At 38.3% G+C, this 27823-nt stretch overlaps 1 protein-coding gene across 1 annotated transcript in view; it reads left to right on the top strand.

Annotated features, from left to right (window-relative positions):
• Nucleotides 1-24707: 24707 nt before the first annotated feature.
• The window catches only part of LOC306650222 (uncharacterized protein), a gene marked incomplete at its 3' end in the record, with an annotated part of 207263 nt that continues 204147 nt past the window's right edge, over nt 24708-27823 (top strand). Inside the window, exon 1 of the mRNA XM_079122069.1 lies at nt 24708-25444. Coding sequence (XP_078978195.1) covers nt 25285-25444 — 160 coding nt within the window. The 5' untranslated portion in view covers nt 24708-25284. The remainder of the gene's footprint in view (nt 25445-27823) is intronic.

The following is a 27823-nucleotide window of genomic DNA, read 5'->3' as shown; positions in this document are numbered from 1 at the left end:
TTTTTTCCAAATTTGATGTGTGGGAAGGTAGAAGATGAAGATGGGGTTAGCAGGGTGACCTGAGATCCTTCCTTTTGGATGTGTATGTGCATATGTGCATGCAGTGAAGGATGCCCAGAGTCAATCACCTGTGTAAAACTCAGAAGTGGTCATAGTTGGAGGATAATATTGAAGGGATAGAATTCTCACTTGAAATGTATTTTAATCTGTTTGGGCTGCTCTAATGAAATAAAATAATATATCATGCATTTTATAAACAGTAAAAAAAAATTTGGACACTTCTGGAAGCTAGGATATTCAGGATCAAACCTCTGGCATATTTAGATCTTTTGGTGAGGATCTCTATCCTCATAGGCAGCTATAATTTGAAGGTTTGTGGCCACACAAATACATTAGTTGAACCCCTCCTTCACCATGATTATATGGTTAAGAGGTGGGTGCTTGGGGACTTGATGTGGTCATGAGGCTGGTTCTTTCATCAGTGGAATTAGTATCCTTATGAACAAGGTGCAACAGGTGAGTTGGCCCCTTCCACCATGCGAGAACACAGTCAGAAACTCCCATCACTTAGGAATGCCTTCATCAGACATTGAATCTTCAGGTACTTTGATCTCCCACACTGTGAAAAATAAGTGTGAGTGACTTATAAACAACAGTTTTCTATAATTTAAAATAGCACCTTGATCAGATTAAGGGAGTGCACTGTCTCACTGTGTTATAACAGAGTAAAATTAGAGGACCTTTTTTATAAAAGGACAATAATTCCATCTGTGGAGCTTAACCCCTTCAACAAATAACCTCCAAGACCTCACGTACTGTGAGGTGAGGGAGGTTTAGGATTTCAAAATACAAGTTATGGAAGACAAACATCCAGACCATAGTAAACAGTGATGCCCTTTCTTTGCTCAGTGTATCCTGTAATTGCCTCATGCATAGACCTCCATGCAGCTTCACAAAAATCATGAGACACAAAAAATATCTGCAGCTATAAGCTCCATGACATCAGCATTTCTAGGTGGATTAGGGCCAAGAGACCAACTGTCAAGTCAGTGGGCTTGAAACTGTGCTGGGGAAGGAAAGTGAATTTGTGGAAGAGAAGAAGGTTGGTGTTGTTTGAGATCACAAGGCCAACTTCAGAAAAAAAATGTTTTTCTTATAATGATAAAATGATATATTTGGTTGATCTTTTTCACCATTTGGACAAGGAATCACATAGTTTGTATCTTAGGAGAACAGGACGAATAAAAATTTTCTTTCAAATACTATCTCCTGCATTAATCTCAGCCTATAGTGTTATCAGAAAAATGTGTGGATTCAACCCATACACCCTTTTCTCACTTCAGTTCTCAAGTTTCTCCGACACTCTCCAAGTGTAATTCCCCTATTATGACCAAGTCATGTCTGGATAACGTAACAATTGTTGGACTCCTACTATATATCAGATTCCCTATACATTCAGAATTACCACATATTATTAAGAAGAGTTCTCAATCATAATATCATCTTGAGGTTTTCTGGGGTAATGACTTACTTGCTTTTTATCTTTCTCACCTTCATTAAGCACCAGGTACATATTGAAACCATAATTTTTTTGTGAATTCAAGTGGGAGACTGCATAATCTTAGGAAAGTCCAACACTCTAAAGAAACAAATCTCAATGGAGCAGTTGTACACATAGGTATATTATTTCAGTTCTGTCTTTGCTCATGTACATTACCAGACGTAATATATTTAATTAATTAACTGAGTCAACATTGAGAAGTATGCACTCTAAGGTACATTGTTTGAATTTGAATCTGTGACCTTACATTGAGTTCAAGTGTGACCTTGATGTTAAAAATGATCATTTCATCTATAAGATATAGGCAGTTATATTACCTATATCTTAGAGCTATAATGTGTGAAAGAAGATGAAATATCACATAAGGAAGTTTTTCTGAAGTATAATGATCTCTACAGAAATGTTTGCCTTTATGTATTAATTTTGCAGTTCCTTATACATGTGACTTGGGAGATTTAATTTGGTTCTTTTAATAATGACTATCTGTTTTGCTGCCTCAAGCAATTTCCATACTGTGAGAACATTTTATCAATATCTGTAGAAAGATCTTTGTACTTTAGGAATGTCTTTGAATCCCCAATGAAAGTATCCATTTTACACATCTGTTATTATCATAACCAGAATAAATATCCTAAGTGAGCCAGGTTCAGTTATCAAATATTAGTATAAACATATTCTAATTGTTTGCTCTTCAGTCTTCTGGAATGAGGGTGGTACTTGAAGTCACAGTTGAGATAGATTCAAAGGCATTCTATTTAAAGTTTTCCTTAAGAAAGAACAATTTGACCCAAGCCTTTAAAATGGACCTCCAAAAGAGTCCCAGTTTTTATCTTCATGAAGTAAGCAAACATATATCTCCAGTTCACAGACCAAAGCATAAACTTGATAAAGAAAATTTGGTTTTTATCTACAGAAAAAATATTTTCAATGCAAATCATATTTGTTCTTTAATTCAAGTGTCTAAAATATATTATTTTACTCATTTCCAGACACATAATAAAGGTCAGAGTCATAGAAAATTATGTGTGTGAGGCTAAATCATTTTATGACTCTTTACAACATGTAGACTTATAAGGCAAGATACTAAGGGAAACAAGAACATTTAAATATTTATGAATATGATTTAAAATCAGAGCTACTTGATTAAAACATTGAAGTGTTGATTTATTTATTTTGTTTTAATTGGAATCTAGTGTTTGTACTTGGATATGGGACACAGCATTATAATTCTACAGGGGTATAGAGTGAAGTGATCAAGTCATGGCAAATTTCATCTTCTTAAGTATCATCATTTTTATGTTTGAAACATGAGAACTTTTTTCTGGTTATTTGAATTGTAGAAGTATTCATCATAGGCTGTAATCACCATATTGTGCTATAAAACCTAAAAGTTTCTTTCCACTCTTAACTGTTTGGAGTACTTGTTGCCCACCATCTCTTTCACTTCCATTCTTATAGATATAGGGAGATTTCCTCTTTTTGGTTTCTGTTTGATCATCTTCTTCTTGCTTAATACAAGAGTGCCAATGTGCAGTGTTTATGGAGAATGTAAACTATCACCAATAGAAAAGGCAATCTTATCCCCAATTAACAATCAGGTCAATTACTCAATTCTCTCCATTCACTCATTTCGTGTTTTGGGGTTTTCTTCCATGAGAAGTCCAAAGGAAAAGAAAATGGAAAAATAAAAATCAAATATTCAATTGTGTCCAAGCTTTTATGGGTCACATTTGATCACTAGGACACAGTTCTCCTCTTTTGTGATATCTGTGCACATATAAATGACATATGTTCATTCTTTTAAGTTTATTTTACACTAGCCAAAATATTATATGTATATTTTTATAGTATAAGATTAAATAGATCAAATTTGGCATGGAATAATATTTAAAGAAATATTTAAAAATTGTTTTAGACTGGGCACAGTGGTGCATGCCTGTGTTTCCAATGGCTTGGGAGGTTGAGGAGGAGAAGTGGGAGTTCAGTCAGCCTCAGTAGCTTAGCAAGGCCCTAAACAACTGAGATGGACCCTTTCTTAAAGTAAATAATAAAAGGGGCTTGGATGTGGCTCAGTGCTTAAGCTCTCAGATGCACTCATCCTTTGCACACATGACAGAACAATGTCTCAACCTCGACATTGTTGCCTGACCTCCTTTAACAGTCTATCAGGGCCCATTCACTTTAGCATCCCGGGTCTATCCTCACTTTCTGCCCTTCCTGCCATGCCCCACTAAAACCCTGCACTGGCTCTGCTATACAGACACCCCAAAACATCTGGTTGCTCTGACCTAGCTCCAGATAATACTCATTTGTTCCATGGGATCCTTACATTAATAAAAATATATTGTAGCACTTCAAAAGGACAGATTTAGGGCTGAAGGTACAGGTCAGTAGTCGAGCAAGTGCTTAACTGGTGTGTGGCTCTGGGTTCCATCCCTAGAAACTAAATGAATAAAAAAAATAAAATATTCAGGTACACTGTCACATGCCTGTAATCTCAGGAGACTGAGGCAGGAGGATTGCACTTTTGAGGTGACCTTTTTTTAAAATGCTTTCATTTAAATTTATCTTAAGACCAAAATTTTGATCACACCATTGAGTTGATCTTATTTCACATAGAAATTTTGGTCACAAAATAATATGTCAAGTTAGCAACTGCTTTTCTTTCACCTGAATTTGTGAATGGCTCTGTTTACAAAAAAAAAAAAAAAAAAAAAATTACTGTACACACTTGATCTCATTTTAATCAAATTTTTTCCTTTCTTCTATTCCTCCTCCCTCTTTCATTGCTCCTATCTACATGACTAGAAAGTCATCTGTAATGATGTCACCTAATGTTAATTCTGGTGTCTGGGGCACTTGATTTTGTTGTGGCTCCTGTCCCCTGCAGACTTTTCCAGTATTCTGCTCTATAATTTGAATTCTTTTAAAGAGACTTTAGCATTTTTTATAATATAATGCAATCAGTTTTCCAAATATTAGCACTATTGTTGAAGGATTTGGACATTGAATGACACGATGAGGAAAGCACCTGTCATAGTGTGACTGAGTGATTCTGACTGGCCCCTAATTTCTCTGTAGAGACTTACAAGTTGTTCTTACCTGAAATATCCTTCCCTTTGCCTTTAGCAAACTTCTATTCATCCTTCAATACCTAGCTCATTGTTAAAAAATTTGAATACGTACACCCAGCCCATCAGAATTTCCTCTGGAAATTTGGAAACTGGGTGCTGATAAAGTCACAGCAGAAAGACTTAGAGTGGGGTCATGTAGCAGCAGTGTCCATTGTGGGGTTTTGGGCTATAAGATCACCTGGCACAGGCCACCTCCTTCTTACCCTCAGGTTTCTGTGACCTCTCCAATGTCCTCTAACACACTGTTTTTATGGAAAACACCCATATTTCTTTCTGCAACTTGTAGCCCAAGTCCCCAACTTCTGTCCTGTCTCCCCAGCAAGGAGTCAGTCTGTCAGAAGGAACAGTAGAGAGGCTCTCCTTCTGAGACTAAACCTTAAGAAGGCCATGGTTACACAACTATCCTGTCTCATTCTGAAAAATCCTGTGCTGGCTGGTGAGGAGAGCACAGATGAATCTTGTTTGACAAGGAGCTGTGCTCATCCTCTGCTGGAAAACTGTGAAGGTTCTGAATGCCACAGAGCTAGAGAAAAGCAAAGCACAGGTACTGTGCAAACACACACACCTTTAATCCTGGTTAGGGTCCTCTGTAAGCAAGGCAGGGAATTTGTTATTTGCTCACCTGTGTCTTCTCTACTTCTGTACTCTGCCTGACACACAGATGGTGCTCCAAACTTTCTCACCTTTATGCTAATAAACAATCATCACGAGCTGCAATTTTTAAATGGTGACACTGACTCAGGGGCAAACAGAGTGGTTCAAGGTCATTCATTGGCGATGTGGGTTTCCAACATGACATCAGTTGAGATATCCCTTAGCCTAAGCAGTGTCCAAGATCACTGGGTAACTCTGCAAGACCACTTTTATTTCTTAAAATGGAATTCTCCAGGAGAGCTGGAGCAGTCAGATGGGGGAGGAGTGGCAAATGTACAAGTGAGTTTGACTGAAGTGTCAGGCTGATCAAAATGAGCAAAATCATTTGAGATATTATTGAAGATAGGTGAAATTGGACCAAGCCAGGTTGAAAAGGTTTCAGGGCTAGAGGGAAAACATGCTTTTCTTGTATGTTAAATAGGCCAGAAGAGGATGGACCAAGTGGCCAGAATGCAGTGGAGCAAGTGTGTGGTGTGGGCATGGTGCTCCAGTGCAGAGCCAACTGGAACCCAAATATTGGGCAGAGCCTATGAGAGAATGTTGACTGGAGCTAAAGAGATGGACAGCCAGAGTCCTATGTATTCTTGTGAGACCCAGTTGATGGCTGAAGCTGGCAGGTCAGAGCTATATGTAGCCCTAAAGCCCAATCCCTTGCAGCAGTGGGCAGGGAAGGGCCTCAATGAAGAAAGTGGTAGGAGCACTGGTTCGGGGCTCTACAGGTGAGCTCAGTCTGGGAATCAGGAGTCCAGCAGGTGAGCAGTGGTGTGGTGGGTTCTTTTGCAGCAGGCAAAGAAAACTCAGGGAGCCCAAAAAAGTACATATGCTTTGGAAATTATTTTGAATATCATTGTGAGACAAAGTGGAAAGCAGGGCCCTTGATGTGAGCTCAGAGTCTTTTCTGTTGGAGCTTCAGTTTCTCACTTTTACAGTTAGGCAATGGAGCGAGGAAGAGGATTCCCTGGTGAATTCTTCCCTCTCGCTGGATGCTGTAGACTTTCCATGTATTCAGGTGGGTTGGGGGTCCTTTGAGTTTCTGGGAGGGCTCTTGAGGAATATCTCCATAGAGACTTTATTTTTGTGGAGCAACCATTTTCTGAGGCATGTTGACAGAGACTTCTCCTGGTGTATGCTGTGTAGATGGTGTAACCTGAATGTCCAAAGAGGGTAAGCATGTGGAATAATTGTCACTGAAGCCTAGTTTGGATGCCACAGTCCACCTCACTCACTCATGTTGCAGGGGCTTCCTGGTGCCTGGGCATTGAGATAAGCATAGATGGGGGAGGTTGAGGTGTCATCAAAAATAATATTCCTACAAGACAACTCCCCAAGAAAAATGAAGGGAAAGTGTGGCTGAAGAGGAGGGAAGAGAAATTAGCCAAATATTTGGCCTCTCCCAGTGCACCCTTTCCCAATTATCAGTGGGCCCTAAGGGGATAAAGCAAACTTTCATCCCTTCCCAGGTTTTTCTCCAGCATCCCCACCAAAAGCAAACATTTACCTCATCCCAACCCCAGTAAATATTGAAGGAAGGAGTCAAATACTAACATGCTGGACCCTCAATTTTGACCTTCCCTCATTGCAAATTACCTTCCTGAGAATTCTAACCTGTACAACTAGCCCCTGACTATAAAAACTGCTTGTCTGCAGTCTCCAATGAAACTATAAATCTCAGTCTCCTTCTATAACTCCATACCCAGAAAATGGGCCCTTCTGTGCCTGCCCCATGGACCTGGCTGCATCATAAAGAAAATCTTACTGATCTGAGGTTGACTTTCCATCTCCTTCCTCAGTTATCAGTGTGCCATGAGCTTACAAAGGTGACCATGACCCTTTCCAGGGGTAACCTTGGGGGACTCACTGCATCTGTAAAGCAGGACAGGGAGCAATTCCTACCTCTGAGGCTGGTGTAAGTCCAAGCACCAGCTTTGTGAGTCTCTAAAAGACAGTTTGTAATCGGTGGGTAGAGGCCCTAAGTTATGACTGTTATCACTTAGTTTTACATGTGGAAACATACTTTTTTGTGATGTAAAATGAAACTATTATGGACGAGACTCTGTTGAATGAGTAGAGAACATAGATGTGAACAAAACTGCCAGAAATCCCTGCTTCCATTCTTGTTAGTGCTCCTGTTCCACTGGTGTGGCCCCAAAATTAATGCACTAAAATTACATTGAGCATTGATGAAGCCCCTGTTATCAGTGAGCAATTCTCCTTCCTTAACTGTTGAAGTTTGAACATTTGAGAAGCTCATTGAGGAAAGTGTAGAAAGCAAGTTTTATTTGAATAATAGTAACAGACTTCACCTGTGAGGGAGAAATGAGCCTTAGCTGGTTTACTGGTATCCCAAGAGATGAGAGCATCTTGCCACATTTATACATTTTAGTTGTTCTGTGTTCTCCCGCCCTTTTCCCCCTTATCTCTCTCCTTTCTGTGTAGACCTAGGGCCAAGATGGAGTAATCCTGGCAGTAAAATCCCAGGAGTAATCACTTAGCAAGGTTTACAATTCCATGAAGAATGGGAAAATTCTTGGGACAGGTTACCTTAGCAACAGGTAGAGAAGGATCAGATTATATTGGTAAGGGTGGGTGAAAGTCTCTGAAGACATTAATCTATGTTAGAATAGATCTTGGCATAGTGAAGGCAACAGCTCGGGATCACTTTTCTGATTTTGGATAATGAGATGAAGGAATATGTTAACATTGGTGGTCCCTGAGAGGTGGGGAGGAGGTCATGTCAGAAAATGCACTTTTCTCTTATTTGTGGCTGCAGAAATCTGTTCTATTATTCTATTTGCCAGTGCTACACTACAGTTGGTTACTTTTCAAATCTGGAAGCAAAATAGTGTTTTCTGGATACTGGGAAGGGTCCTGGGACAGGGCACAGGTGAGAGTAAAAGATGGATAAGTAGATATAATTACTGAGTATCACACATTTGCAAATATCAAGCTTGAATCTATTCACAAGTGCAATTAATATGTATTAATTTAAAAAAACACATAGAACTCATCATTGTCTGATCACTGAGGGATAGGCCCTCAAGAGTGGGGTAGAAAATTTGTATTCTTATGCTTTAATTCTTACTTGGGAAAATGATCATTGTCAGTCACCTGTGAAGAGGATGTTTTCTTTTTATTTTCTTATTTTTCATAATCTTCAAAATAATGGCAAATATTTGTCACACATTTTGCAGAAATGAGCCTTACATAGTGTTTGGTGGTATTTTTGTGTGAGGTGTATGTGTATGTTTTTCTGTGTGTTTTCAGACTGTGGTGGTTAGATAATTTTGGAAGGAATAGGACAGTGATGAAATAACTTTTTGTCTCACATGATGTGGTGACCTAGTGATCACTGAAATCCTTCAGGTCCTACTATCCATCCATGTTCAAAGTTACTTTTTGCAAGGTCCATCTTCTGGGAAGTTACTTCTTTTCTATTTTTCTTACACTGTTCTTCATGATGAAGTCACTGAATCTTCCCACCCTAAAAGAAGAAGCATAGTAATCTCCACCTGCAAGAGGGGATGTTGTCCACCTGCATTGTTTTCAGTTTTTCTATAAGAAAGACTTGTCTCTTCCCATAACTTATTACCTATTTATTCATTTATTTATGACTGCAAACATAATCCTTGGTTGCTTTTAGATATTTCACTATTAGAACTATTTATTTTCCTGCTCATGTTCTTCCAGCTTTTTATCTTTAAAGATCTCTTACCATAGTTCCTAGTCATTCTTCAGATATTCACATTTGGAAAATTTTTCTCCTCTTCCTCCTCCTCCTGTTTCTACTGATTGCCCACACCCTTCTAAGTTCAGGCTCATTTTGTATTTACCTTACCAGATCCTAGAATATGCCATTTTTCCAGGAAACATTCTTTTGTACTGGTACTTATTAGGGACAGCTTTGTAATTTGTCATCCACCGTAAAATGGAAAATAGAGTCCTTGCTCAAATATCAGTTTACCTTTGACAGTAACATCACATAACCAAAGTCCATTTCTTTCTTTCATGAGTTTTTCACATGTTATGGTAAATTGTATTTTCCTTTATTGACCTTATTACAGAAAAACTAGCATACTTAGTTATTACTAAGATTTTAACATATTTAATTATGCAATGGCAAATTTAAATGGAAAATTTTAAGAAAGCATATTTTATAGCTTGCACACCCATGTTCAGTTCATTTATACCAGAGCAGTGAAGATGATACACTGAAACAATGTAATAGCTTTCACTACACTTTGGTGACTGCTAACAATCTACCATTGATCTGTTAGTGAGTTGGAAAGAATAGAGAGTAACCCAACTGTAGTTTGCCATGGTTTTCCTTTCCCTTCTCATCCTCAGCTGCAGAGGTGGTCTAACACAGTAAAGTACCGCGAATGGCAAAGAAGAAGACAGGAGTCCTTGGTCTTGGTGAAGAATATATTGCCTTATTTCTGTTTTTGAATCTAGTTATCAGTGAACCTCACAGTGTGGCCTTTCTGGGCTTCGGTGCCCTCCCTTTTTGTATTTATTTGTAGGTAGGACACACTTCTCTTCTGATCTTTTCCTCTCAGTTCCCATATATTCTTAGCCTACTGGACTTCTGCGCTGATGGATATTAAAATTCCTTAATATGCATGAGGTGGCCAGATGCAATATACATGCAGGTTTCATGTGTGTGTTGTGTTCATACATGTGGTCCATTGTCTTCTTGGAATTCACTTATAAAACATAAGAACTAGGATACAATCAATAAATATTTATGATAGCAGCAGAAGGGTATTCAAGCAAGGGCAGGGTCACTTTAAGCAGTGATCCTAACTGTGTAGGAGGAACACCATGGGGCTAATCCTCCTTTACCTGCCTTCTACCTCCTCTTCTTCCTTTCTCCTCCTCTCTATGCTTCTTCCCCTCCTTCCCTTCTATAGTATTAAGCACACTAAGGATGATATCTTTACTAAAAAGAAAATTATAAGTGCATGTTACCATATTGCAAACTAAGCAAATAATTTTACAGCAAATATCTAGGGGTTATGTATCTTATATAATTAAAAAACTGCATATTCATTGAAGAGTAGCACCCAACTTCACCCTATCCCAGTACCATGATGACCAATGTGGTTGCTTTATGTTTCCATGATTTTTTTTTTTTTTTTTTTTGTACCAGGAAAAGGACCTGGGGGCACATAACCACTGAGCCACATCCCCAGTGTTTTTTGTATTTTAGAGAGAGAGAGTCTCACTGAGTAACTTAGGGACTTGCTAAGTTGTTGAGATTAGCCTCAAATTCATGATCTTTCTGCCTCAGTCTCCCAAGCTTAAGTGTTTCATAAATTTGATAGTTTTAATTACCTAATATAAGTGGCTTTATACAGTATCTGTCCTTCACTTACCATAATTCCAGTCTTCTTAATATTGTCTCAAATGCCAGGATTTAATCTTTCTAAGGGCCAAATAATACACGCTTTGTTCATCTGTTGTGAACATAAATTACTTCTATACCTTTGCTCTTGTGCTCTGTTATCAACATGCAAATGGTGATAACTCCTAGAAATCCTGATGTCAATTTATGTAGATATATAACCTGAACAGGGATGGTAATAACATATGGTATTCTGCTTTTAAATTTTGGTGCAAATTCCATGCTCTTTTCCATAACTGCTGTACCATTTTATATTCCCACCAGTAATATTCGAGCATGTCAGTTCCTCTGTATCTTCTGTAGCAGTTCTTTTTTCTCTTTTATTGATAATCACCATTCTAACAGGTGTGAGGTGGCACCATGCACTGGTTTTCTTTGTCCTGTTTTTCATTGACAAATTACAAGTGTCCTATTCATCAGTAGCCATGAGTTAATTTTCAAATACAATGTGATTTTAATGAATCAATTTGATCAATATTTATATTCATTGTATTTTTAATATGCATTACTAGATGATTAGTTGAAAATGAGTATCTGTCCCTGCCTGTAGACCATTTGTATGTCTTCATTGGAGAAATGTCTCTTGGGATCATTTGCTGTTTCTGTTTGTTCATTTCTGGAACCAGGTCTTAAACTAAGGGTTTTTAAACACTGAACCACATTCCCAGCCCTGTTTATTTTTAATTTTGGTACAGGGTGTAAATAGGCTGCTAACAGTCTCACTAAGTTGCTGAGGATGACCTTGAACCTTCTGAGGCCCAGCCTCCAGAAGCACTGGAATAACAGGCAAGTGCTACTGTGCCCAGCTTCTTTGCTGGTTTTTAATTGGATTATTTATTATTATAGAATTCTAGGGATTATTTATGCATTTTGGACATTTTGCTCTTCTGAAATGATGTTCAAGAAATTTCTCCTATTCTTTTGGATGAATCTATTCTGTGTTCATGCTTTACTTTTCTGTGTAGAAGCTTTGGGTTTAATAAAATTACAGCTATTTATGCTTTAGTTCCTTGTCCTTTTGGTGTCATAGCCAAGAAAACATTCCTAAAGCAATGTTATGAAGGTTTTCTTCTGTTTTTCCTCTGTATATTTTCCTCACAAGCTTATTATTTTTTCTTTTATTTTAGATTGAAACATATCAACTTCATCTGCTTATAGAATATAACATACTTTGATACATGTAACTGTGTAGTAATCAAATCAGAGTGAAGATCATATTTGTCTTCCTAGGAGGATGGGAAGAGAGTGGTAAATGGGGCTCCAATATTTTCTCCTGGGATTTTTTTAGATTCAAGTTTCATGTTTACATTTTTAGGCACTTAGTGTTGATGTTTTGGTATGGTGTAAGAAAATGTTCTGATTTCTTTCTTCCCCACATAGATTTTCAGTGTCCTCAGCATCATTTCTTAAACAGATTGTATTTTTTCTATTGTATATTAGTGCCCCCTTGTCAAAGAGAAGCTGACAGCATATGTCTGGGCTTATCCATGTTCTCTTTGATGTGCAGTGGTCTGTATGCCCCTTCTATTTCAGAACCATATTGTTTTTATTACTATAGCATTGTAATATATTTTGAAATTGGGAAGTGTGATGCTTTCAAGTCTGCTTTGACTGTTCAGGGTCTGTCTTAGTCCACTTGTGCTGCTCTACCTGTAGATCACATATCAGGTAATTTTTACAGAGTACAAATATATTTTTCTCAGTGTTCTTGGGACTAGGAGTTAAAAATCATGGCACCATTATCCAGTTATTGAGAACACAAGTGACATGTAATTTTGGCAAGGATGTCAGAATAAAGGATGTCAGATAAAAGGCACACTCATACATTGCTTGTGGGACTGCAAATTGGTGCAACCACTCTGGAATGTAGTAGTAAAATTTCTTAGAAAACTTGAAACAGGACCATCATGTGACCTAGTTTTCCCATGCTTAGATATATACCCAAAGGATTTAAAATGTGCTTACTACAGTGATGCAGCCACATTAATGTTTATAGCAGCACAATTCATAATAACTTAGCTATGAAACCAATCTAGATGTCCTCCAACACATGAATGGATAAAGAAAATGTGACATACATATACAATGGAATATTACTCAGTCATAAGAATATGACTTCTGCTGGTAAATGTATGGAAGTGGAGAATATGATGCTAAATAAAATAATCCAGCCCCAAAAATATCAAGGTTGAATGTCCCCTCTGACATTCAAATGCTAACACAAATGAGAGACAGTAAGGAGTGGAAGAATAGAAGTTGATTGAATTAGACAAAGGGGAATAAAGGGAAGGGTCTGAGCTGGGTATAGGAAAGCGAGGAAATGAATAGGGCATGACTTTCCTATGCTCATATATGAATACACAGCCATTGTAAATCCACATCATTTTCAACCACAAGAATGGAATTCTAATTAGGTTAGGTTATAGTACACATTTGCCAAAAATGTCAAAATACACTCTACTGACATGTACATCTAAAAATAAAAAAATAGAAGCATAAACTAAAAGCATCAAAAGAGTTGTCATCATCAGGTTAGGACCTTCTTGCTGTAGCAAGATATACACAGATTCAAGAGGAATGCATCTTGCATTTGCTGTGACTTCTTCCTGCTTCCACATTTTCTGCCTAGTTCCTCAGCCTATCAGGCAGTGCTACCCACATTCAGGGTGTGCCTCCTCCTTCAGTCTGCTGTCTCACATGCAAGTATCTTTGGAAATACCCTCACAGTTATACCCCGAAGTCTATCAATCCTAGGCATTTCCTAGTCATCTCTCAATCAAGCTGACAATCCACATAAACCCTCACATACACATACAAAATAAGGAGGTTTAACAGAGAAAGCATGTATTCATGTCATCCAGAAAGCAAGTGTGCCTTGCTACAAATTACCATGTGTGCATTGTCTCATGTTAAGGGTCCTTAGGCATCACAGAATAATCACATATTTCCTTTCCTCCCCAACACAGATTTCAAAATGTTAATGATAGGTTTCTTATTACTGAAGAAGACCAAAGGACTGGTTGTGGCATAGGCATTGGCCACAAACATCAAGGCACAATGATGAATTGGCTCTCATTTTCACATAATTTTTAAGAGGAACATAATGCAATCCATAAGGTACATGGTGAAAAAAAAAAAAACCATGAGCAACAGTATGGTCCTGGTGACCCTCTGTCCTGGGAATGATGCTATAGACAGACTGGTGCTTCGAAGGTGCCTCATATGCCAGAACAAGTTAACCACCATGGACCCACTTGAGAGGACCATGAGCCCTATGAAAAAGACACATTTTGGATTCAAAGTCCAGTATCCATCCCCACATTAAGAAAAATGCAAACCACACTTTGAGCAAAGAACGATCTTTTATGGGTAAAGTATTCTCAAAATACGACAGTAACAAAAACAGGAAATGCTTAGAGAAAATGGCAAAAGACTCCAGGCAAATTTATTCAAAGAAAATATAATCAAAGGGATGTCAACCAGTGTCCTTAGTCATAGGGATTTGGGAAATGAGATGGTGAGCAAATGGTCAAACCATGAGACTGACACATGTAAGGCCCAGGACAACATTTAGCAAAGAGAAAGTATTGACACACAGCAGCTTGGATGAATCCCTAGAGATTAACACTAAATAACCAAAAGCTTACACACTGCTAGAGTCCACTCAAGCAACACTGGAGAGGTGATTAGGTCAAAACAAGGGAGAACATTTTCAAGTCTATCTGGGGTTAAAGGTATGGCAGGGCTGGCAAGGGGAAGAGGTGACAAGGGGGACACAGGAGACTCCCTCAGCACTGGAGGCCTTTTGCCTCCAACTGTGATGCTGTCAGCACCTGATGAGGCCACAACACAGGTTTTCAAGACAAGGAATGTTGGGTAGAGTGCACATGGGTCTCTCACCATTTCTGACTTTATGTATATCTCCATTAACTCAACATAAAACATTTAATTCTTTTAATGTGCATCAGGCTCCAGGACAAAGGGAAATAACCCCACTCACATGGTGATAGTTATTGAATTATCCAGAGATGAATGATCCAAGCACAGAGCCTGGCACAGAGGTGAACTCCCACTTGGCTGTCAGATATGAGCAGTGCTCAGCCACAAGGTGGTTGGTGGGGAGTACAAAGCCAGGACAGGCAGGGTGGTGAGGGTCAGATGGCTGTCAGCAATGGGCCACAGTCAGCCTCAAGGAGGTGTGTGGGACATGCATACTTAAGGCATTTATGTCTGGTGAGTATCAGACATGAGGTTGTGGGTGACAGGGGCACATAGATAATTTCCACATTTCTTCCTGTGCAACTGAATTGCTGGAGTATGATTTTCTGAGCAGGTGTGGAGTGAAGGGTAGATTGATGGAGAAGGGACTAGCTGTGGATGTGGTGAGTTTGTGTGAACTGGGAGGCACAATAGGTGTAATCTCTCAGCTGTATAGGCAGGACTGGCTTTCATAATTTGCCCCAGGAATAGAAATTTAATGGAGATTCACCCTCTTGGTTGGAATAAAGGCATAAGTCTCACACAGAAAGTACAGAGGCAAAAGAAAGAAGCATGCAGTTTAAATTTCTCAAGCCAAGAGGAACACATTTTAAGAAAGAGCCAGTGACCAACAAGAATAAATTCCAATCCCTAGAATTGGTGAGCTGGGTGTCACTAGTGGTGTGGTAAATACAACTATGGTAAGAGAACAAGCTAAGTTTTAGCCAGAGGGGTATCAGAGACAGAGTGATCAGGAATCATGTGGATCTTGAAGCAGAGAAGAAAGCAGCAGAACAGGAGAGGATGAGGCATAGGGAGACTGTGAAGATGAACTGGATAAGCAGTGAGGAGTGGAGGCACAAGATTCCTATGCTGACTCTAGAAAGCAGTATGTAGATTCCTCAGAAAGCTTGGAATGGAACCACCATTTGACCCAACTATCCCACTCCTTGGCCTATACCCAAAGGACTTAAAATCAGCATACTACAGAGATACAGTTACATCAATGTTCATAGCTACTCAATTCACCATAGCCAGATTGTCGAACCAACCTAGATGCCCTTCAGTTGATGAATGGATAAAGAAACTGTGGCATATATATACAATGGAATATTACTCCACCATGAAGAATGATAAAATTATGGCATTTGCAGGCAAATGGATGAAATTGGAGAATATCATGCTAAGTTAGGTAAGCCAGTCTCAAAAATCTAAAGGATGAATGATCTCACTGATAAGCGGATGAGGACATATAATGGGGGGTGGGAGGGTTTAGTGTTAGGGTTAAGGTTAAGTTTAGGATTAGGGATAAGGAAGGAGGTAAGAACGGAGAAAGGAAGGACTGTATAGAGGGAAAAGAGGGGTGGGAGGGGTGGGGGGGAAGGGAAAAAATAACAGAATGAATCAAACAGCATTGCCCTATGTAAATTTATGATTACACAAATGCTATGCCTTGACTGCATGCACAAATAGAGAAACAACATGTATCCCATTTGTTTAAATAAAAAAAAAAAAGATTCCTGGGCTGAGGTGCAGGTATGATTGTGGACAGAGATTTCCAACTACTAGGATCTATGCACAGGGGCAGCACCAGCTGGGCAGGAAACCACCAGTCATCCCCTCTGAGGGAGATGGGAAGATGTCTTTGAATTTGGAACTGCAGTGTGACACGTGAATTTGGCTGTTGTTTTGAGACAGAACATATTGAGCATTATAAGAGCTCACAGGCTGTGGTTTTGCAGGCTGACCCACAGCAGTGCTGCATATGCACATTTGACCATAAAGGCTTGCAGTGAATGCACGTACTTGTAGCAAGATATTCACAATAGAAGAAGCAGAAGTCAAATAGAAGGGTCAGAACCATCCCCCTTTAGGCTTAGTACAGTAAAAGTTCCTGAGGTATATGAGCTGAATTCCATAGGCTATTGAAAAACTTGTACTCAAATAAGGAATGTCAAATGCACCCACCAAGAGAACTCTGCCATCTCCCTTGCCTTGATGTACCCCAAACTTGCTTATGTATAACACTAAGAGCCCTGCTGTTCATGGGGTTCAGTCTCTGGAAATTACCTTTCTGAGTCCTGGCACCAATAGTAAGCTTTCTTATCAAGAATATCTTGATGTTCTGACCCTCATTTCTCACTACATTTTGATATTTCAGTGTTCACTGTGAATTGGGAAGGCAAGATAACCTGCACAGGTAGCAAATTAGGGTCCACTGGGTCTAATTTCCTTTAGACCCACCACTTAACTCCATGTTTGGGATAGAACTAATAAGTACATTCACTTGACTTTAGAGGTTACTGTTCCCTTAATGCAACTGACCACCAAACTCTTCAAGTTGGCTACCAGGGAATATAATGCCTATATTACTTTCCCTAAATTGTTAAATCTGTTGAACTCAGGACCACTGCCAACACTGTGGCTCTGGACTGATAGAACTGACTCTGAAGGTACAAGAGGAAGGGAAAAGGGCAGAGGGTCCAGAGGCAATTTTCAGTCCTTGCTTGCTGTGCAGCTTGCCCTTCTGTGGTAACTATAGCCCCAGGCCCTGAAAAATCACTCTCACAATAAATAAACAATACAAAACTTTGAACCTCCTTGAGCTTCCAGGAAGACCAGCAGGGGGAAATGTGCAGAATGCTCTTATCCCCACCTGTCCTGGATTCCCCTATCCACTGCACCCACCTACAATTGCCTGCATTCATACAGCACCACAAATTACTCTGGGGGAGGTGGTTGATTTCCTCAGTCATCCAGAGTGCAGCACCCAGCTTGCTTGTAGGCAACCAGTTTGGACCAAACTGAGTCCAAAGTTGGAGGTAAGAATGGATTTAGGAGGTGGCAATCACCCCTGCCTGTGCACATGCTCTTCCTGCTTGAGGACATGTATGTCATGTGACCCTAAGGCAGTGGTCCATTGTGTAGAGTGAGGGGCCTCCAGTCCTGCAGAAATACCCTGGCAACACAGAGAAGTTGGTGGGAGGATGTGAAGTCCCCAGGCTGGTGGAATGAAGGGAAGTGTCTGTGCCCCTCAATGGCAGGTGGAGTATTTATAAAGGGTAGACAGTAAGGGACCCAAAGGCAGTTTGGTTTTTTATTCATTCACAAAATTTTGAGGTACACAATGTGAGAATCTTATTCCAGTCATAGAAACTTCACCCACTCCTGTTTGTATAACCAAATTTTCTCCCTAACTCTACCTCTTCCAGGTACTGTAGATGAGTTCAAAGCCTGCCCCCCTCACTTTGTTCAATATCCAATGTGAGTCTGGATAGAATACAATGCTGGAGTTTGTAGTTGGGACCAGTGAATCCATAAAATTGTGCAGATGTTCACCATCACCAGGAACCTGGCTTTCAATTTCTGAATTGCATCGGTTCCATGATCCGCATAAACATCAAAACCCAGGGATGCTTATGTTCTTTATAGGAAATGGATTGTATTTGCATGTAAACTATGCACACTCTGCTGTGTGCTTTAAACCATCTCTAGATTGCCTATAATTCCCAGTGCAACATAAAGGCTCTGGAAAATGTTAGGCAGTTGGCAAAAAAAAAATTGCATATGCTTATTTAGGACACATGGAATCCTTTGTGAGTATTTAGCATGAGGTTGTGGAACCTGCAGATTCAGAGGATCTACTGCACCCTAAACCCCTGAGAGGCATAAATGTCCAATCATTGGAACTTGGCCAAATCAGGAGGGGCCACCCCAGACTAAGGGAAATGGGGCTTACTTCTTTCACACCCCAGTGCTCTGGGTGAGGCAGTATAATTTTAACATTAAATGACATAATAATAAATTGCTGACAAGTGGGGTTATTTCTGTCATTTTACCAATGATGTTACATAATCCACACAAGATATTGAGGCTAAAAAGATAAGAAAATTAAGATAAGCTTGAAATTCTTTAGATTGTTGTAAGCAAAGCTTAGTAGCCCATTCTGCTGGGAGTTCATAATATCAGATTTGATAAAGGACCATGATCAGTGAAGACAGGGCTCAAGAACATTCAGAAAAGGAGGACACTGTTGGAAGTTGGAGTAGAGGCTATTTGTGTTATGTTGTCTTAGAAGTTGTCTGCAGTTTGCCTGTGTCTAGAGACTTTCTATGAGGCTGATTTTGGAAGCAATGGACTTATTCTGGTGGAAGAAATGTGTAAGCAGCACAGCATTTAGAAAGTGGCATGGATATTTTGGTGGCTTTTAGCCAAATTTATTGTGATAAGCAGGAAGCAGAACAGAAAGATTTTAAAAACATGGATTTGAAAGGCAGGATTAAAATTAGGCCTAAGGAAGTATCAGCTGTTAGACATTACTGCCACTAAAGCAATTCTAAAGACTGTGCCTAAAGATAAAGAGAAAGGTGACTTGAGGGCCTCTCAAGAGTAGGCAAGACCACATCCATCTCAAGCTCAAGGGAGAAAAAGTGAAATTATCTTGAGAATGGACCAGTGGGGCACCCTTCTTGCACAAGGGGGCCTAGGAACTTTTTTTAATATGCTCAGCCACTTGGACCCTCAGAGTCTGATGCAGCAAAGGCCCCTGGAGGCCAGGCTACTGTTCAAGATGGCAGAAGACTTTGGAATCAACCACATATTGCTGGTTCAGCAGGAATGCTGGATACTGGAGTTAGGGAGTCTGAAAATCTTCCACCAACATTTGAAAGGAAGATCTGAGAGGTCAGGCAAAGTGAAACAGGGTTGGAGTCCCTATGGGCATCCCCTGAGAAGTCAAAATGTGGACATGTGAGGAGAATGTAGAAGCTGCAGTAGAGATCCCTGAGATTAAGAAATGCCAGTAACATGAAATATTGTTATAGAAAACCTGCAGGAATAGATCAGAGAAGTCAACAGAAAGGTCACGAGCTTCATAAAACAAGACCACAGAGGTAGAGCCACACAAGCCCTTTGAAGAAAACATCTCAATGCCATGTGGCCAAGATTCTGGACATGGAGCTAAAGGACCTGTATGTCCAAGTGGATTTCAGTCTTGCTTTGATCACATCCTTTCTTTCTATGCCCCTATTTTTGTAAATGGAAATGCTTACTCAGTACATTTATTTGTTAGATATTTGTAAATTTCTTTTAATTTTACAGGAGCTCACAATGCAAGATTGTCTTCAGCCTCAAACACTCTGAACTTGAATTTGAGTAATCTTGGAACTCTTGAGACTATGGGAGCCTTGGAAATGAACTAAATATATTTTGCATTGATTGTCAGATAGCTGTGAAATTTTGAGGATGTGAGATATACCCCTAACGCTTACATGTGAAAGAATGCAAGAAGGTTCAGTGGAGAAATGATTGGGTTGTGAGAGTCTTAATCTGTGATTTAATCCACTGATAGGGATAAATTTAGTGGTAACTAAAGTCATAGGGTGTGGCTGGAGGAGAGTGGAATTGGGATACAGCATTGGGGTATGGCTTTGGAATATAGTTTTTATCAGCAGAGTGGAGACTCACTCTCTCAGTCTGCTTCCTGATAGCAATGTGAGTTGTTTCCCTCTGCCACATTCTTCCACCATGATGTTCAGTCTTACCTCAAACATTGAGGAATGGAGCCAGCCTTCTATGGACTAAGACTTCTGAAAGCATGAGCATTCAAATAAACTTTTCCACCTCTACGATGGTTCTGGTCAGATATTTTAGTCACAGCAGCAAAACAGCTGACCAAAACAATTATATATATCGTACTACTTGGCAAATCCTAGAATTGCTCACATAAGATTTACTACTTACTAAGTAAATATTTACTGTGTAAATAGCAATAAAATGACATACATGTTTTCTGAAAAAGGTAGATACTTGTGCTTTTCCTCTTGGTATAGATTGTAAGTGCCCTATATATTAGTTTCCTCTTAAAGACATAAACACTAAGTTTGGGCAGGCATGGTCATGCACAACTGTAGTCCCAGCTACTCAGGAGGCTAACACAGGAGAATTAAACATTTGAGATTAGCATTGACAATTTAGTAAAACTCTGCCTCACAATAAAAAACAAACAAATAGGGCTGGGGAGATAGCTCAGTTGGTAAAGTGCTTGCCTTGCAAGCACAGAGCCCTGGGTTCGATCCCCAGCACCACCAAAAAAAAAAAAAAAAAAAAAAAGAAATAAGAAATGCTGTTGATGTAACTCAGTGGTAAATCACTAAATTGTTCCTGGGTTCAATACCTATTACAAAACCATGTAAACAAAAACCCACTGACTGAATTTGAACACTTTTATTTATCTCATAGTGGGTACATTCTCATTTTAATGGTATCAATAAAATTGGGTAGAAGAAACACTTGAGCTCCAGGATTTCAAGATGAAATAAATCTTGACCCAAAAGGAGGTCCATGAAGGTTCATGTGTTCTGATATTCTGATGCATTTAGAGACAGATTTTCAAGAGGTAGATTTCAATTGTAGATAATCACTCCTAAGAAAGAAGCCCAGAGAAGGAGAAAGCAGATGTAGCTGGTTTTCAAGTATGTTCCATGTCAGGGGTTACATTTTCCTTCCAAAATCTCATGCATTTTTATTTACTTATTTATTTATTTTTAATTTTTGAATTTGTATTCATAGTACACAAATGGGGTACAATTGTTTCTCTAGTTGTATATGAAGTAGAGTTGCACAATTTGTGTAATCATACATATATATAGGGTAATGATGTTTGTCTCATTCAGTTGTTTTTCCTTCCTCCCACCCCTATTTTTTCTCTATACAATCCATCCTTCCTCTATTCTTGCCTCCAACCCTCCCCACATTATGTATCAGCATCCGCTTATCAGAGAGATTAATTGGCCTTTGGTTTTTTGATATTGGCTTATCTCACTTAGCATGATATTCTATGACTCCATCCATTTACCTGCAAATGCCATAATTGTATTCTTTTTTATGAATAATATTCCATTGTGTATATATTCCACAGTTTCTTTATCCATTCATCAATTGAAGGGCATATATGTTGGTTCCACAATTTAGCTATGGTGAATTGAGGAGTTATGAACATTGAAGTGGCTGCATCACTTTAGTATGCTGATTTCAAGTCATTTGGATGTAGGCCAAGGAGTGGGATAGCTGGGTCAACTGGTGGGTTCTTTCCAAGTTTGCTAAGAAATCCCTACACTGCTTTCCAGAGTGACTGCTCTAATTTTCAACCCCACCATCCTCGCCAACACCTATTATTGCTTGTATTCTTGATAATAGGCTTTCTAATAGCCCAGTCAATAAATGTGCTAAAGAAATGAGCAGACACTTCACAGAAGATCTTCAAGCAATCAACAGATGTGTAAAAAAATGTTCAACATCTCTAGTAATAAGAGAAATGCAAATCAAAACTACCCTAAGATTCCATTTAATACCACACATTTTTAACTTGTAAACTTTTAATTCTGTACTTTTAATTTTTATATTAACATGTCTTATACTATGTTATTTTATTTTCAGAATAGTTAATTTGTAGCCCTTTATATTAGGAACTTCCTCTCAATATTTACACTTCAATTTTTTCAATGTGATGGATTCCTGACCTTTAGTGTAGGACATATTTTCTTTTTGACATGTGAATGTGTTGGTACACTAGAATTGTATTGGTTCTATTGTTGAGTCATTAGATATTGCTAAAGAAGTAAACCATACTTATTTTTCTATATTTCATCTGGATGCTCCACCAACTTCAAGAATTAATAAAGTGCACATTAAAAGAGGATTCAATTCATTGTCTGTGGTAACACAAAGATATGAAAGAGAATAATTAGAAGAGACTTATTCTCCATTGCATTCTGGGAGCCCATATCTTGCATTTCTTGGTCACTTTTTATCTCCACAAATCTTGGGAAGGCTTGTTTTCTCACGCTTCTGACTAGAGAGGAAAGGATGAAACTACCTCATTTGGCAAATTAGCCAAAAGTTGGAGCAATGAATTATGGTTTATATCAGACCAGGCATCAACTCTGATGTTTCTGGAAACCCTGATCAATCCATTCCTCAGCTGCTTTCTCAAGGCAGTCACCACCCCCATCCTGCCACCTCTGCCCATTCTCACTAGAGGAAGCTTTCCAAAGTTCTTAGCCAGCAATAAGTTCTTCATCTCTGTGCATGTCTAAAGACTTTGAGGGATGGGGATGAACCAGCTCACCTCAGAAACCAGATGGGTTCTGTCTGCCATGGTGTCCTGTCCAACCTTGTGCTACCCTGACTATCACTCTCCCAGGCTGCTCACCATGTGCTTAATGGGGCTGAGTCAGTCTCACATTGGGAACAGGTTGGAGCAAGTGTTTTTTATTCCCCATATGGCTTCATGTGCTCATGCATGATGGATTTGAACTGTTGTCCCTTATATGGGCATTGCAGACACTCAAGGTCTTAGGAGTTTGTTGCTATCCAGTCGTATCCTGCCATATGGGCCTCTGGTTCCTCTGAACTTTCTAGAGTCTTGTGTCAAGCCATCACTTGGTACCAGAACTTTTCCCTCTGTCCATCTTCCTGGGAAATGTCTGGGTCAAGTGTAACTTGGGGAGCTTTTCAACACTGCCACTGGGTTCAGCCCATCATTTCCTTTACTGTGAAAAACATGCTCTCCACTATGTTAACCTAGATAATCAGCCTGAGGGAACTGGGAGGAAAAAATTGACATAGTGAGCAAGGAACAGATTCTAACTGAAAACCCATGCTCTGAAAGTCCACCTTTCTTCATTTTTCCCATCAATGGCTTTGGACTTGACCCCTACATCTCCCATGGGGACAAAATTCTGTGAGTACAATTCACTGATCTTTCCCTCAGTTTTGCATGCTAATAATTAATGACATTAATCTTGATTCTTCTAGCATCTCTTTCATTAATTTAGAATTGCTTTCTCATAGTTTATATTAGAAAGCTATCCAATATACTAAAGCAATCCAGAAAAAAGAAGAGAATCACTGTCTAGAAGAGTAAAGTGTCTATTGATCTACCCTTTTAGCACTTACATAGCATGGAACATATACAAAAATAAAGCTTCAAGTAAAAGTATTATCCAAAGAAGTTTGACATTATGCTTTACTTTTTCTTTCATTTTGCCTTGTCATTGCCACTCATATCGCAGCAATGATGGTGTCCTTTTTATGCATTGACACTTTCTACCAAATCTATTTGCCAGATTCTTCCCAATAAAGTTAGCAAATTTCTCTTTATCATTAAGTATCTCCTCAGAAGTGTTGTAAATAACCTGTATAAGTCACCATATATTATATAGCAATTCTTCTTTCTTTTGAATTTCTCTTTACTTGTGACTTGGTTTTGCGAACAAAATCTCATTTTTGTTTACCTGATATACTGTCTGTGTAACTGTAGGTTAGAAGCACATCATATTTTTGTATGTTTTCATTTTATTCCACATCAAGTTCAAGAGTGTAAGCATTCTAACCTCTATATTTTCAGTAAAATAAATAGTTAAAAATCCTATTTCTAAGTGCATTGAAATTCTAAAATATAGCTCAGACATGAAAGTGAAAAATACCAAGGAAACTACAAGACTCAGAAATTGTAGTTCTTTATATTTTGTTCTTCAATGTGTGTCTCTTGGTACTGTCATAAAAAAACAAAGGATCAACCCCAAGTTTATTAATAATTTTACACAATTGAACGTATTTTCTTACATTTACATGAAAAGTTTTCTGTTGTTTTAATGTATAAACAGTTGCAATTTTAACTATGTGCAAGAATGTATCATTTGATCAAATTTATTTCTCTGTCTTCTCAACTTTTTTCATTACTCTCCTCAGTTATAATAACTGCCAATAACTGTTTTGAAAATTCTTTTAATTTCATACTTTATTTTTACCTTTATGTTTCTTTTTATGAGTTATAGACCAGGTAGATTGGCAAAAAACTCAGGTATTGCATTAATTGGATATTTGATAAAAAGCCTTCAAAGATTAAAAAAAAAAAAAACCTATTACCAATTTTAGTAGATTATTTTGGTATATGCATTAAGGTATTAAATACTCTGAGTGAAATGATCAAAAATGGTTCTTGCTACTTACTCTTACAGCAAATGCACTGGTCACTTAAAATATTTGAATTAAAATTCATCAATGAACTCTTCCCTTAGTGTTCAACCTCACTGCTATTCAAGAGGATTTCTTGGACCAGTGGAATTGGCATGACTAGAGAGCTTGCTATATTGAAAAACACAGATCCTATTCCAGGACTACTGAATTCATCTAAATTTTACCAACATGTCCAATCCATGTTTGTGCTAATTAAAATTTAGGAAGCAATCTTCTAACTCACTATAACTTTCTCATCTGAGAAATATAAATAATTTATTTTATAAAATATAAATATTGCCCCAAATGTATATTCTTATGTTCATCTTAATTTTACCTTTTATTTCACAAAAGTATAGCATATACACTTATTTTGTACTTATGTCATTCTCTTTCCTCAGAGTTATATAATACATTAGACAATTATGCTTTGTTAAAAATTATCTCATTGAATAATTGAGGTTCCTCACCTTGGTGAGAGTCAGTTCTCCTAACTTTCATTGGGTCAAATTAAAAACTCTGTCAATGATTACATGGTCCATGTGCCATTTATACACTTACTTCAGGAACCATTGACATTCAGAGATGTGGCCATTGATTTCTCTCAAGAGGAATGGGAATGCCTGGACCTGGCTCAGCAGAATCTATACAGAGATGTGATGCTGGAGAACTACAGAAACCTGCTCTTTCTGGGTGAGTGAGCTTCTCTTCAGAATTCTTCATTCGCTATCAATATTGAATGTCTTTCCTTTGTAGAATATCTCTTGGTAGTTTCTGCTGTGCTGAACGAGTTTTAGATACTTTCATGGAAATAGATTAGGAAGTTGTTAGTATAGACAAGAAAATATTAATTATATTTCTTTTTATGTTTAGTCTCATTCTTTCGTGATATGATGTACACCCTTCACTTCAGACTTGTCATATAATTAAATAGTATAATATATTGTGAACTACACCTTAAAGGCCAACATATTTCCTTCTCTTTAATTTTTTCCCCTTACTCTTGATAGTTGGAAGCTATGCTCAGGATTTGCAGATTTAAATGCTTCTTATATATTGTAATTGGTCTTTCAGGAAGAAATACTTGGAGAAATAATTTCTCAGAATCTGGTATTACTCTAATGAACACAATACTAGGCCATAAACACCAGTAATTAAAGGGAGAGTTTCCAAAGTCATTCCATTTTCCAATAAACAATCCTCACTCTCCCTAAACCATCCCTTGTCACCTTTCTGGACCTGAGGAAAGAGCCATGGAAAATAAAGAGACCAGGAAGAGTAGTTGTTTTATTCAGGTGTGTTTTTTTTTTTTTTTTTTTTTTTTTTTTTTTTTTTTTTTTTTTTTTTTGCCACTGTGACCGAAAGACCTGACAAGACAATTTTAAGGAGGAAAAGGTTTTTTGGGGCTCATGGTGTCAGATGTTTCAGTTTGTAGAGAACCAGCTCCATTTCTTGGGGCTTGACATGAGACTGAACATCGTGCTTGAAGGGTTTGGGGCAGGGAAGTGGCTCATGTGATCATTAGAAAGCTGAGAGATGCACACTCCACAGGACAGATAGAGATACAAAATGTATACCCTAGAGGTGTGCCTCTAATAACCCATCTACAGAATTCTTGATTCACTATTAATATTGAATGTGTGTCCTTTGTAGAAGGAATTCATTTACCTACAGCTCAGTTAATTCTATCAAAGGATAAATTCACTGATTAGGTTGTGTACTCATAACCCAATCATTTCACTCCTAAACAGTTTCACATCATCTCACACATGGAACTTTTGGGATACTTCATATCCAAATCATAAGACTAGCCATATAGACAGGTGGGTAGAAATGAACAAAACCAAAGATTACTGATGGTAGGTCCCAATGTCAAGGAGAAAAACACATTTTAAAATGTTGAGAAGCTCTAATCCAACAAAAATGAATTTTCAGAAACCTAGTATTATTTATCTTGCAGTGATAGAAGGGCCTGCCCTTCCCTATGCTTATCATGATTACAAACCCTTTTAGTCTCCTTCTTCCTCTTAATAATCCCCAAGTATATTCAAAGTAACAAAGTGCTCCCTTTAGCCTTTTTGGGTCTGCATGACCTGACCTTACTTTATTGATTTTGAAGATCCTAGAAATCCTGCTCACATTTGTGAATGTTTCTAGTTTAATCTATTACAATATATTAATATCCTAAAATAGTTTCTCTAATATTATTTAAATATTTAATCATTCAAATTATCTCTTCAGGGCTTTTAAAGAATGATTGTGCTTGGTTTTCAGTTAATATTCTATATCATGTAATGAATGTTCCATATTCACAATTCCTGTTCTTTGTGAGTGTATAGTCATGACTGAAAATTATTATAAGGAAGGATTTTTAAGATAATATGGCTATTGATGATTTTATGGATCCAGTTTTTTTTCCTTTTATTTATTTATTTATTTGTTTTTGTAAACAAATGGGATACATGTTGTTTCTCTGTACATGGAGTAAAGGCATACCATTTTTGTAATCATAAATTTACGTAGGGTAATGTTGTTTCATTCATTCTGTTATTTTTCCCTTCCCCCCACCCCTCCCACCCCTTTTGTCCCTCTATACAGTCCTTCCTTCATTCTTGCCACCCTCCCTAACCCTCACCCTAAACTTAACCATAAAATTAACAATAACCCCTCACACACCCCATTATGTGTCATCATCTGCTTATCAGCTAGATCATTCATCCTTTGGTGTTTTGAGATTGGCTTGTCTCAGTTAGAATGTTATTCTCCAATTTCATCCATTTGCCTGTAAATGCCATAATTTTATCATTCTTTGTGGCAGAGTAATATTCCATTGTATATATATGCCACAGTTTCTTTATCTTTCATCAATTGAAGGACATCTAGGTTGGTTCCACAATCTGGCTATTGTGAATTGAGCAGCTATGAACATTGATGTGGCTCTATCTCTGTAGCATGCTGATTTTAAGTCCTTTGGGTATAGGCCAAGCAGTGGGGTAGCTGGGTCAAATGGTGGTTCCATTCAAAGGTTTCTGAGGAGTCTCCATACTGCTTTCCAGAGTGGTTGCACTAATT

This window comes from Sciurus vulgaris (assembly GCF_902686455.1).
Source record: "Sciurus vulgaris genome assembly, chromosome: 19".
Lineage (NCBI taxonomy): Eukaryota > Metazoa > Chordata > Mammalia > Rodentia > Sciuridae > Sciurus > Sciurus vulgaris.
Note: the sequence above shows the minus strand (reverse complement) of the source record. Positions and strands in the feature narration are given on the sequence as shown.